A 12641-nucleotide genomic window follows, 5' to 3' on the forward strand; every position below is an offset into this window, starting at 1 on the left:
TTAGTAATACAATTGATTTACGTTTTTTCCGAATCAAAGTCCTGAATAATTCACGCATTGTTTCTTTGTCGGTATCTTTCAAAGTAAGTTTTTCTAAGTCCCTTTCACTAAATCCCCTCGAGTGTTTCTTTGATATCAAGGATGAGAGCGAGGCTTAAAGTTTTTAACATTTATTGTTAATAAAGTTTTTTGTTGATTTGAGATATTGTATTTGTTGAAGTTGGGAATAATTGAACTGAGTTTTCGCCAACTTCGAAATGACAGTAAAAGTTGCAGTAAGTTTTGAAGTTGAAGGGCAATTCCGGGTAAAGATTGTCTTAGACTAATATTATCGATATGCTGAAAACAGCATATTGAAGGAAATTTTAAAGTTTCAATGAAATTTTACAGCTCAAATGTACAGGAAAAAATATTTTTCAATTTTGATCGTTTCTCATAATTTAGATTTTTATCGTTTTTTACATCGATCCATAAGTTGATGCTTCGAAATTTCTTTTCACAGATTCTGGCAATTTTTCCAGGTCAATATCTTGTTCTGTATCGTCGTCGTCGCTGAGATCGGACATGTTTGAAATCATCGAATTTCGACCTTCGTATTCGAATTGGAGAAGCGTGTTGGGAACTTGTTCCTCGTTGTCGGCCTGTTGCTTAGCGTCGCGGATGATGTTGCCCAAGTTGTCAGTTGGTTCTTCGACGATTCGAGGGAGAGGGGCTTTCTGCTCGCATCCTGGATCGTCTGGGGAGAGGAGACGGTCGTGATCGTTGAGGGCTTCTTCGTCTTGGAGACCTTCTTAAAGTGTGAGTTACTCTGATCTGGATTCCAGATTGATGAGTTACGATTTTTTGCGGTAAAGCGAGTGAATCATTTCAAAAAATCGCGGGCGAGAAATTTGAAGATTCTTACCTTCAAGCTTTCCTTCTGGCTTTCTTCGGACAAAGAGGGCAAGGACGACGATGATAGTGACAATGATGACGATGACAACAATAATCCACCAGGGGAAACCGTTGGCGACATTGGTGCCGGCGAAATTGTTGTGACATGCTCCTTGGAATTCGCCGTCTTCGTTACAGCTGCAGATCAAAAATGGAAGACTAATGGATTCGACTCCCATTGTAGTTTGAACCTTGAAAAGAAAATGTAAGTCCATTGATGATTGAAAATAAATATTACCGAAAGCTGGATGAACTCGAGTCCAGTGAGCAATTCCGTGGTCGAATCTTGGCTTCCACTGTATTCAAGGAAGAAATGACCCTTTTTAGACTCCTGGATTCTCAATCCTTCGACATTTGTGACTTCAATGGAGACGATATCATCGCCGGAATCGGGCTGGATAGCGTAGAAAAGTCGGTTGAGGCCGAGGACGTTGGTATTGTCGCAAAGACTAGCAGTGTTAGGTTCCCAGAGAATGGTTTCATCGGCGATGTCTTCGATTTCGACGGTGACTTTTTGAACTGTTCTTGCTACAAAAAGGAGTAAAAGAATGAAAAAATGAGCGGATCAAACCTGGAGGAAGCCCGTCATCTTCCAAAGTGACTTCAAAGCTGTGTCCGAGAATGGGTCCAAAGTGCTCCAAATCATCGGTGTTTTTTACATCGTATTCTCGGTCAAGAATTCCGGTCGCATAAACTTCACAGGTAGTTTCATCAATGCTGAAGATACCAGCAGGGTCGTTGAGAGAGCAGGTGACGGATTGAGTTCCCGTGTCTCCGTCAGTAGCGATCACCAGGCCGATCTTGAATAGGCGTTAGGAAGAAAAGAGATCGGTTTTAATTACCAGAAGATTGTCGATGTTCTCTCCTTCTTTAGGCACAATCGTTTGGTCGAAGTCAACGAAAGCTGGAGGATCATTGGCATCTTCAACATCGACGATGACCGTAATTGAGTTGGTATTCGAATCAGGATCGGCAGCATTTGGGTTGAAAGCAGTGACGGAAAGGACGTATCTGGGTCTAGTTTCGTAGTCCAGTTTGTCTAAAAAGAAATGAGATACAGTTAGATTTTCAACTTTCTTACTGTTGACAACGAGGTTATTTCCATCAAAAGCAAAGTCCGAATTGTCAACTCGAAAGGCGACGTGGTTGTTTTCCTCGTCAATGTCAGCATCCGTCGCACTCAGGCTCAAAACAACTGTTCCGATGTCGGCTCCTTCAGAAATTTTGCGAGGTACACCGTCGAAATCGATAACTGGTGCTTGGTCGTTGATGTCTGTGATTCTGATGACTTTTTGAGGGTTTCAAATCTAATCGAAATGTAAATTAAGGAAAAAAGACTCTTTAACAATCTTTTTTTCTTCAAAATTTGATAAAAAATGAATTGAAATCCTTTCCTAATTCTTCCTGAGTCCTTCCATGAACGTCATTATCAATATCATCTTCAGCAACCACTTGAAGGACGATTCTAGAGCTCTTCTCAGCATCCAGGAGGTCATCAAAACCACCGAGGTATTTGACTGTACCATACTTGTCGACAGAAAAAGCACGTCCAAAGGTGGAACCCTGGTTGAGGTCCCGAGATTTGAATTCGGCAATATCAGCTGCAAGGGAATAGACAATTTTAGCAAATTTTCCGGTATCAGCGTCCGATGCTTCGAGCTAAAAATGAACCTTGAAAACAAGGAGGACAAAACAAACCGAGCAAGTTCGGCGCCGCGCCGCGTTACGACCCAGTGAATAGTGAAATCGTAAAAACAACTCCGAGTGCCAGCGAAGAATGAGTCTATTTTACGGCGCGGCACTCACCCAGAAAAAAAACCAACAATCGTCTTGTTAATAAGATGGGTGGTCTTTCTTGATTTTCGGAAATAACAGCTCATAATGAGCACCTTCTTAATCTTTTAAGTAATCATTAGGGTTCAAAATGGCTCAAAAATATGGCATTTCTGTAACAAACTTTGGCTCCGGATTTTACCCCTTTTTTATAAAACTGGCCTATAGAAATGAATCTGCGGCCGTATCCACTCGCTCGAAACGAAATCAAAGGAGGCCCATTTTAGTATTCCTTTCGCGTTTTTTCACCAAGGCGGTGCGATCAGAAACTGGACCTAATCACCCTCGATCAAGCCTTCGACTCTCAATCATCATAAAAGCAGTTATTTTTATAATTGGACAATTTTAAAATTTCAAATGTCCGTCTCCGAAAATCTATGACGAAAGAAACTTTTATCTTGTCAAAAAGTACTTTTTTTTTAAATTTGATAATCCGAATTTTCAGATCGCACCTCCACGCGACCGCCTGCCGAAGAAAAAAAAATGTGTCAATCCGGGCATGTTTATTTCGGATCCGAAAGCGGTTCTGAAAATCCCGGGTCAGGGTTGAAATTTCTCATGCTTTTTCGGCATCAAATAAACAAATTGTAATCCCTGATGAGTCCAAAGCATAATTTTTACGGCGCATTTTTCAAATTGTATATCGCAGTTGATAAAAAAAGTCCCATTCATAGGCAACTCTGGAGAGGAGGTCGCATTTCGCCGGCTACTCAAAGCTTCCTGACCTCTATTCAACAAGAAGCCTAGCCAATTGTTCTAGTCTTTGTTTTGTTAACAGGTGCCTCTTTCGAAAATTGACGCGTTCTATTCAAACTTTTCGACTGTACCCCCTCCTTTGTCCGTTTCAAAATTCTTATTCACTGAGGATGAACGAATGATGACTGTACCTTTCCGACGATTGTATCAGCTTTGGCGTTCTCAGCAATCGTCATCGTCAGCGTTTTCTTGTCAAAGACCGGCTTGTTATCGTTGACATCAGAAACCCCGACAGCAATGCTCTCATCAGTTACAATCTTCCCATCCGCAGTTTCGGATGTAATATGCACTTCGATTTGGTCACCGGTGATTTCTCGATCAAGTTCTTCTGTGACGCGTAGTTTTATTGAAGGCCCGGAGCCTTCGATTGAGAAGAAATTTGTGTCGGGGAAGGCGGGGACGTCATAGCTCCAAGAATCGACGGCGGAATTCGTGTCGACCAATTCGATGAAGTTGACGTCGTTGACATTGTACTCGGTGACAGTATAACCTGAAAATGAACATTTATCAAATGAAATTTTCAATCAGAAAAAAAAACGCGGAAAAACGCGAAAATATTAATTAAAATTTTGAAGTCGGATTTTTTTGAAGAATCAAATCTGTGGGATGAAACCTGTCGGAAGTAAAAAGTAAGATAAAAAGCCGTGGCAAAGCGAGGACTCCGCTAAAGAGTTGAAATCCTGTCTAATTAACGGGCTTAAATTTCGAGTGCATCGATGCTCCTCTTTCTCTTACTCACACTCTCTCACGGATCCCCTGCCTTTATCTTAAGGGCATTTCTTTCAAAAATCTGCAGAAAATTTTCTCAAAAGGGAAATATTTAACTTACGGTTCTTTTTATCCTTGATAGCTCCATACGCCAAATACGGCAAGGCGTACTGTAATATCTTCATGCTTCTGTAGCTCTTGTCTCTTGAATCTCCTGTTTCTCTTTTTCAAAAATCGTAATCGTAATCGAGCTGCCGCTTCAATTTCTTGATCAAGTGAGTTGCGATCTGCTCCGGCGGTTCTGGTTTTAGTAGCTTTTTGTCGTCTTCTTTCTGAATCACGGTCTCTTTCTCAATTTTTACGACTTCTTCTTCAATTATTTTTTTCCAAAAAAAGAGAGAGAAAAAGGCTCTTTTTTCGCGAGTAGATGGTAGTGCGCTACCGGGGGTAAGGTGCGCGGCACTTTTGCGCCACCAAGGATACCGAAGCGTACAATAAGGGCAGCTACGCGGCTCTATAATTGTTCCACCCGCCAATCACCGGACAGACGATTAATCATTTACTGAAGAATTTTGCCTTATATGGAAGGGCTCGTCAGACAATGACGAAGAAGAACTTTTAGATACACTGATAATTGAGAATTTTTACGAATTTGTATCACTAGAAGATATTATGACAGATCAGCTTCGAATCTTTTTCGACTCAAAATAAAATTTTTAACTATTAAAAGACCGCGTTTTCTGTTTCAAATAAAATTCAAGAACGGCCAAAATATCGAATAATATTCGAATTTTCGAATTTTTTTGGCAATATTTCCTTTTTTTTAATATCAGAAGCGAAAGGACGATGAAATTTATGATTTCTTCATTATTATCAGCAAGAGAAAAAATCTCCCTAACAGTATGACTACGACTAGAGATGTCCGTTTATTCAAGCAGAAAAAAACGCCTCTCAAAGGAGCCCTTTTGTGAGGAAATCTATTGAATTCAGATGAGACGGAACAAGCAAAATCCACGTCTTTGTCAATAGAATGAACTTAGGGCAATGATAAATTTGCCCTCAGGCGAGTACTTTGATAATTTCTTCCAAATTAAGATTGATCAGATTCTGATTGAGCTATTGGTAAGTTCAGATGTTCGGAAATGAACTCATATTTTTGACTCCTTTCTTTTTTGGGGTGGTCTTAAAATCAACCGCGTCTGTGAAGAAAAACAGGGGGAATTGAAGTTGCGTGAATTGATGAATGTTCCTCATAAAAAATTAACCCGAAACTTGGAACGAGTTCTAGAGCTGTTTGAATATTCATCTTACGGCTTCCTGTTGCCATAAATATATTCTGACGACTTTTGTTAAAATTTAATCCCTGATGATCTTCTTCATATTTACCTTTTTCATTGTCGCCGTATTTGCGCCTCGGATTGACCTGTTTGGCACCCCACCGAGAACAACCTCGCTCCCTCCTTCTTTTTTACGCTATTTAGGGGATGAAGAGTCGAGTATTTGCGCAAGTCATTGTTCCAAAATCCTCCATTTTCCACAAGTGGACTCCAGCTTTTTTTGTTGCTTGGAGAAGCTAGTCATCCTCTTACCTCGAGTGGAATCGACTTGATATCAATAATTTTGGAGAAGAGAGAGCGGAGGATTAGACGTGAAGGAGGGGAAAAGTCTGAAAGTGGCCAGGTGTCGAGGAATCATCATATTTCTTGGAAGGCAATTTTGATTGGTCCTGATCCCAAAATCATCACTTTTAGGACGATTAAAAATGAGTCTTTATGCTTATTCCTCGATATTATCAATCATACCAATTTCTTCTCAATAAGCTTTGACTGGCTATGACTCATAGAAAAAAGCCTGAGACAGCTCAAGAATCTCCTATGAATCGCCAGCCTTGATTGAATAGGCCGCCGTATATACCGCATAGTGACGCGCCCTGATCGTAAAAAAAGAGAGTGATTTTTTATGGGAAAGAGTCGGATCCACATGAGCGCGCTAGCCACGTGGTTAGAAACGCCGACGGAAATTTCAAAAGGAAACAGCCATCATACTTTCAACTGACAGCCACAACAGCCAAAAAGAGTGTAAGTGGACGTTTGGGGGCAAACTTGCCGGAAAACAGTAAAAAAATGATCATCCGGTTTTCCCAAGCGCCATTTTTTGGGAAGTGAGCTTCAAGTTCAAGAAAACCTGGAAGTCCATTTTACAAAATAAAATGCAGATTTTTTTTCTCCCTTCGAAAACTAATTCAAAGAAGGAAATTTTTAGACACTAACCGAAGAAAAAAGAGTACAAGTAATTCGTCCGTTTTCAACCTGATGCGCCCACCGCCAGCGGACCGCTTTGATTTCGTTCTGACTCGCTGAAGATGATGAATCGACCAATTTATCAATCAAGAAAATATCGTTCTGGTTCCTATTTGAATTTCTCACGCGAAAATTGCCCTGCCCCGGAAACTTTTATCGTCTGATGAAAATATATCGATGTCTTAAATTGTGGCTTTGTTTCCAGAAAAGGGTTGACAAATTTGCCTAAAATAGTCACAATGGAAAAGTAAAGGCTTTTAGACATAAAACGGTCAGAAATAATTTTTTTTTCAGAACTTCAGAAAGCAGAAGATTGTTGCTGAATAGCGAGTTTTGCGAGTTCGTCGGAGATGTTCCATTCTAGCTCTCGCTCGAAAACGTCTTTGGGACTTGGTAGCACACTCATCAAGATACTAAGGTCGATATCGTTGTCGAACGATTGCCGCCGATTTCTGAAATTGCTGCGTTGAAATCAAGGAAGACTAACCCAAACCCTAACCCTGATGACTCATCAGTGATGAGCGTTTTCATTTGTATTACCTGACGGAATCTGGAAGTTGTCGAAGAAACTTGGGAGGATCTTTTCTCTTTTCCGTTTTTCTATCGGGTAGTGACGGAATCAGAGGCATATTCGGTGTCAATCAACTTTCTTTTCGACAAATTTTAGAATCGAGAGTCGCAAAAAGACCCGTGAATTCATAAATTTTGAAAATCGACGCGATGAATTTTTAATTTCTGCGCGAGAAAAAAAAGGAAGCTGGATTCAAGACGGTTTGGTTTATTGACAGCTTTTGCGGTTGACAGAGGATCTGAGCAGCTCTTGCTTTGTCGGTTTCGAGATAAAGAGTTGTTCAAGAGATTTTTGCTCAAACAAGCATTTTGTCTGCTGCATCGAGAAGTTGTTTTTGTAAGAGTGCTGGGTGTAGTCGAAAACTTCTGTGTCTCGCCAGGGCATCCAAACTCCACCATGGTTGTCCGGGTCAGCATTCGGGCTTTCTTTCCGCTTTTGCGGCATCACCTGTTCATCATAGAAATCAGCGAGTTTTTCCAAAAGCTTCTTGGTCATCCACGGTTTTGAATCTACAAGAATAACAAAAATATTTAGGAGCTGTTTTAGCCACCTGATTTGTCGAATTTCTCCCCTCTGTCTGCCCACATGTCGTAGAGTCGCACATTTTTATTCTTCTCCTTCTTCATATCTGTCAATTTCGTATTATCCTTCGCATAACTTGGATTTCTTGAGCTTTTTATGTACCCACAACCGTTTCCACAAGGCTTGCCTGTTATGATCTTCCATCTTCCGCTTCGATAAGACGCCTAATCAGCTGTTACTTTGTCTTTTTGATTAAAATACCTTGATGGTTACGTTGAAAGCTCGATTATTCAGGTAGGAGAATTCTCTTTCGTCATTGAAATCATGCTGAACCAGCGGATCGAGAAAGTGGAGAATGTTATTTCTAGCTGCTTTTGGCTGGTGGACGAATAGTTCTTGAGCTTTTCCATCTAGTGGTCGCCCGGCCGACTCTGGAATCTCGCAACCAGACAGCTTGAGAAGCGTTGGGAACCAATCGGAGACATGGAAGAGAGGTTTGTATTCTTCACCCTAGAAAAAAATAGATTTCCCCGTGAAATTGTTTCTACCTTGATTCGATTTTGCAAGAGAGGTGAAACAATAAACGCTCTGGATTTCAACCCTCCATCAAAAATCGTGCCCTTCGATCCTCTCAATGGCCAGTTCGAAGCGCCTTCGCGAGGCTGACCCCCGTTGTCCGATGTGAAAATGAGAATGGTGTTCTCCCAATAGTTGTATTGTTTGAGAGCATCGACCATTCGGCCAAGGTGAAAATCGAGGGTGGAGACTTTTGTGGAGTACTCGATTCGCTCATGAGTCCACGTGTCTGTTTTGTCTTCGTAGAGGTTTTTGAAACGGTTGACTGTTTGAAGGGGTCCATGGACATCCTGATAACTTATCAGGGGCAAGATTGGATTGGATATAGGTGATAGGAAAATGCGGTCGTTTTTTAAAATGACAGAAATTCATATTGATAAAAAATGTTGATGATTTATGGTCTTTCTTTTTGAAACTTGAAAACCACAAAATTCTTACGAGTGGTCTCCGTTTGCCCAAGTCGCCGTTTGCCCAAGTCGCCGTCTGCCCAAGATCGCCGTTTGCCCAACTTGGGCAGACGGAGACTTGGGCAAACGGCGATCTTGGGCAGACGGCGATCAAATTGAAAATATAATCATGATTCTATTTAAAGAAATTAATTCAAGGTTTCTGAACTTTATGAGCGCAAAGAAGACTTTGATTTCAGTTTATAATTACTAAGATCGGGAATTTTCTCATCTAAGATGAGTCATCTTGAATTATGAAATCAAAACCAGCAGGATAGGATAGATAGAGATGGTAAAGTTATATCGCTAGTTTTACGTCCGAGGCCTACAGATTGAGGAAACGATAGATGTGCCGAGTCCTCACAAGCGCTAATCCCCAACTTGGTTGAATTGATGGTCACATATTGCTGTTTCTTGTGATTCATTATCGGTTCGTTCTATTTTTGGAGTTATTTCTGATTGAAACTCAGGGAAACAGTCATTGTGAGAAGTGAGAAAAAAAGAAAAAAGGGGAAAACTGATGAAACTCTTCCCAAAACCTCCTCCCAGCGAAGAGGGGTACTCAGGCTTGATTTACAAACATCAAATGCACAATCTTATGACAACCGAATAATGATCCAGTCTCAGTAAACCGGATTCTTTTTCTTCTTGATTAACTCTTCCAGGAATAGTTTATTAGGACTTTGATTGAGAATTTAGCGACTCTCATAATTAGACCACCCATTACGAAGGCTCTTCGTGATCTATCTAAACGATGTCATAATTCGGAAAGCTTACTTCTATTATTTTATGATCAATCAATTAAAAAAAAAAATTCACATCGCCGTTTGCCTAAGATCTCCGTCTGCCCAAGTTGGGCAAACGGCGACTTGGGCAGACGGCGACTTGGGCAAACGGCGACTTGGGCAAACGGAGACCACTCAATTCTTACCTGAAAAGAAACATAATTAAAAAGTGGCTCTTCTGGACTGTTAATCTGAAGTTGACTGATAAAATCGTCAACAAAAAGCTTCGTCGAATAAGTTCCATTTGTATAAGTATCATCCAAGATCTTGTCATTTTCTTCTCCTCCTGGAAACGCTTCTCTGAAATCATATCCCCACGGTCGGCCCCAAGTTCCTTGCGAGAATCGAGTATTGTGCACGCCGGAGATCTCATTTTCGTAGCTGTATTTGTGCTCATTTGCTCGTCCAGAATCGTGGAAAAAGTAATCTTGCGCTCCAAGATAAAAGCCATAGAACCGATCAAACCCGCGATTTTGCGGACAATGGTGGTACGTGTAAAAGCCCAAATGCCACTTTCCCTGAAGTCCAGTTCTGTAGCCACACTGTTTGAACGCATCGGAGAGGAGTGTTTCTTGGAGAGGAATTCCTTCCGGCTCTTCTGGCCTGATCACGCCGCTTTGCATGCCCATTCGGATATTGTACCGGCCTGTCATTAGAGCGGCGCGGGAGGGAGTGCATGAAGGCTGGTTGTAGTAATTTTTGAGGTGAAGGGCATCTTTTGCAAGAGCGTCGATATTTGGCGAGTGGACATCTTTATTGACGTATCCAACATCGTCAAATCCGAGGTCATCAACCAGGACGAAGATCACGTGGGGCTTCTTCTTCAAAACTTTCTAGAAACAATCTCTCTGCTTAAAAATCTCTCTGTAAGTCAAACCTGGGAAATCGAAAAATGATGCAGCAGGAAAAAGAATTTCAAAGAGCCCATCGCTCTTTTAAATTAATAAAAATTCCTCGTGAGAAATTCAAAGAAGCTCGGCTCCTCCCTTATCCGTCAGAAAGATAATCAACGATGCCATTATCTCAACAAGCATCTTTGTCGGAGTAAATGCAAAGAATAGCTGACTAAATAAATTAATATTAATGAAATGATATAATGTTTCGACTCATTTAATTTCACGAAATTGACAACAAAATCTCGAAGACACCATGAAATTAGACTGTCAATTCTTCTCCCCAAAAAAAGAGGAGACGCAAAATTATAAACCTGTCCAATTTTAAATGAGTATGCCGCAAAGTAATTTGACCTAATGAAAATGCACTGTCAGTGCCCTACAAATCCTTTCCATCTTTGCAGCGTTCTTCTGAAAAAGAAGATAAACAGAAAGAGAGAATGAAATGAACGTAAGCAGATGGCATCTTTAATTCATGAAAAGGGGGTCGACTGTCAGCGTTCTTCCTTCATTTTGAGATTGTTTTTTTTTGTGTTTTTATTTTGATTTCAGCGAATCCGGAAGAAGGCCAAGTAAGAAGCTGGGGCTGCTCTAGAATCAATTGAGTCAGAAGCTGAAGAAACAGTTGACGAAGATGAAGAGGGACCAAGAAAGATAAGGGATCATTAAGGGTATCAACATCGATATCGCCTTTATTTTTTTCGATCTATCGAGATTTTTTTTCGTTTTCCTTTCCTTTTTAATGATCTCTGATTGATAAACCGCCAGGAAAAAGACTGGCAAGAGGATATATTATTCATCCTTCCTTATATATGCCTGTAAGTATAGATAAAAAAGAATCCGGTAGAAAATAAAGATGACTTTTCTTCAGATAATTATGGTTGCTGCCTTAGTGTTGACCTCGATATATCTGGTCCTAAAAGTTCCCAGGTAAGGGGGTATTTTGCTATTTTTTCCCTTTTCAAAAATCAGTGAGATTCCCGAGACGCACAAAATGATCGAATTTGAACTGAGAGAATATGAATATGATGACTGGCTAATGGATTACGATTTCACCAATTTATATGTTGCCAATTATTACGGCTTCAAAACAAACTTGAATAAAAGGAAGAAAACATGACAACCTTCTAGCAATTTCCTTGCCTTTTTCAATGATGGAGAATTAAGTCGACAATGGATGATTTTTTAAGTGCTTCCGAGAGTCTTGGGGAAAGTAATAGGTCGAAAAGCCAGGGACATAGTAGCTTAAAAATGTCGATGTTTTGGTTATTATTATTCAGAGTTATTTACGCCCAGAGATGTTTGGAAGAGACAACGTACTCAGAACAAAGTGGAGAAATTGAAAGCCATCAGGGCTACCCAAATTTGAGATATGATAATGGACTTTCTTGTGAATATTTGATCGATGTTAATGGAGAGGTGACCCTAGGTACCGGATTATAACTTATAAATTGCAATGTAATTAGTGCTTCCATTTCCTTTTGAAATTCGAAAAAAGAAATACTTGCAGTTGACATTGAAAACCATGTTCAATGCGCATGGGACAAGCTTGAACTCATTTTTTCCGACGAAACTACCATCACAATCTGCGGCCGAGAACTTGATGACCCCCGTTGGTCTCGGAGAAATACTGGCCAGGGACCTGTAAGACTAGTTTTTACAACTGATGGGTCCACAACAGGACAAGGCTTTGTGCTTGGATATTCTGTTTCTCAACCGATTGGGAGTTTTTGTGATGAGAATGAGTGTCAAAATGGAGCTGTTTGTAATGATGAGCTAGAAGAGTGTATTTGCAATGAGGGATTTGAAGGGTTGACGTGCGAGCTTGATGTTAATGAGTGCATCAGGAAATTGACTCCAATCCAAAACACAGCTAAAAACCAGAATTAGATGAGTCATGAAAAGTCGCCCTTGTAGACTTCCAAATAGCGTTTGTCTGAACACAATCGGAAGCTTCCGCTGTCGTTGTCTCGATGGCTTTGGTGGAGAAAACTGCTCCCCACTTCAGGTCGAGGCACAATCTCAAGAGCCACCGAGGCGTCAAGAATCTGAAGGCTTGTTCGATGGAGAATTTTTAATTGTCGCTGGGGTTCTTGGACTGATTTTTGCTGGCGGTGGATTTTCTGTTGTCTATGGCCTGAGACTTTTAATGAGGTAATTTCTAGAGCTAATTTATCAGCTAAATTTCATTAATTTTTGATGTTTTTCGAGAAGGCCCTATTCGAAAATTTTTTATTTTTCTGATCAAAGCTAATTTTATGGTCTTCAGATCAATCAAAGATCGAATGCGAAAGTCGACAAAACATTCATCCCCATTC

General features: G+C 40.5%; 3 protein-coding genes across 3 annotated transcripts; all 3 read right to left on the reverse strand.

The window, feature by feature from the left end:
• Nucleotides 1–168: 168 nt before the first annotated feature.
• On the reverse strand, nucleotides 169–2231 carry LOC145701363 (cadherin-2A-like; the record flags this gene model as incomplete). Its single annotated transcript, XM_081778583.1, has 6 exons — nucleotides 169–790; nucleotides 905–1124; nucleotides 1172–1461; nucleotides 1505–1733; nucleotides 1776–1972; nucleotides 2015–2231. Coding segments are annotated over 6 exons (1485 nt in total), but the record flags the coding sequence as incomplete, so codon positions are not given.
• Nucleotides 2232–2292: 61 nt separating this feature from the next.
• Nucleotides 2293–4657, reverse strand: LOC145701364 (protocadherin beta-1-like). Its single transcript, XM_081778584.1, has 3 exons — nucleotides 4352–4657; nucleotides 3654–4012; nucleotides 2293–2592 (listed from the first exon to the last, which is right to left on the reverse strand). Exons 1-3 carry the CDS (start codon nucleotides 4413–4415, stop codon nucleotides 2293–2295), a joined length of 723 nt encoding a protein of 240 aa, XP_081634710.1. The 5' UTR covers nucleotides 4416–4657.
• Nucleotides 4658–7302: 2645 nt separating this feature from the next.
• Nucleotides 7303–10435, reverse strand: LOC145702860 (arylsulfatase B-like). The gene is made up of 6 exons (XM_081780151.1): nucleotides 10308–10435; nucleotides 9577–10263; nucleotides 8172–8489; nucleotides 7885–8133; nucleotides 7652–7847; nucleotides 7303–7610 (listed from the first exon to the last, which is right to left on the reverse strand). Exons 1-6 carry the CDS (start codon nucleotides 10356–10358, stop codon nucleotides 7309–7311), a joined length of 1803 nt encoding a protein of 600 aa, XP_081636277.1. The 5' UTR covers nucleotides 10359–10435; the 3' UTR covers nucleotides 7303–7308.
• Nucleotides 10436–12641: the final 2206 nt, after the last annotated feature.

Source organism: Oikopleura dioica, chromosome PAR, assembly GCF_907165135.1.
Source record: "Oikopleura dioica chromosome PAR, OKI2018_I68_1.0, whole genome shotgun sequence".
Lineage (NCBI taxonomy): Eukaryota > Metazoa > Chordata > Appendicularia > Copelata > Oikopleuridae > Oikopleura > Oikopleura dioica.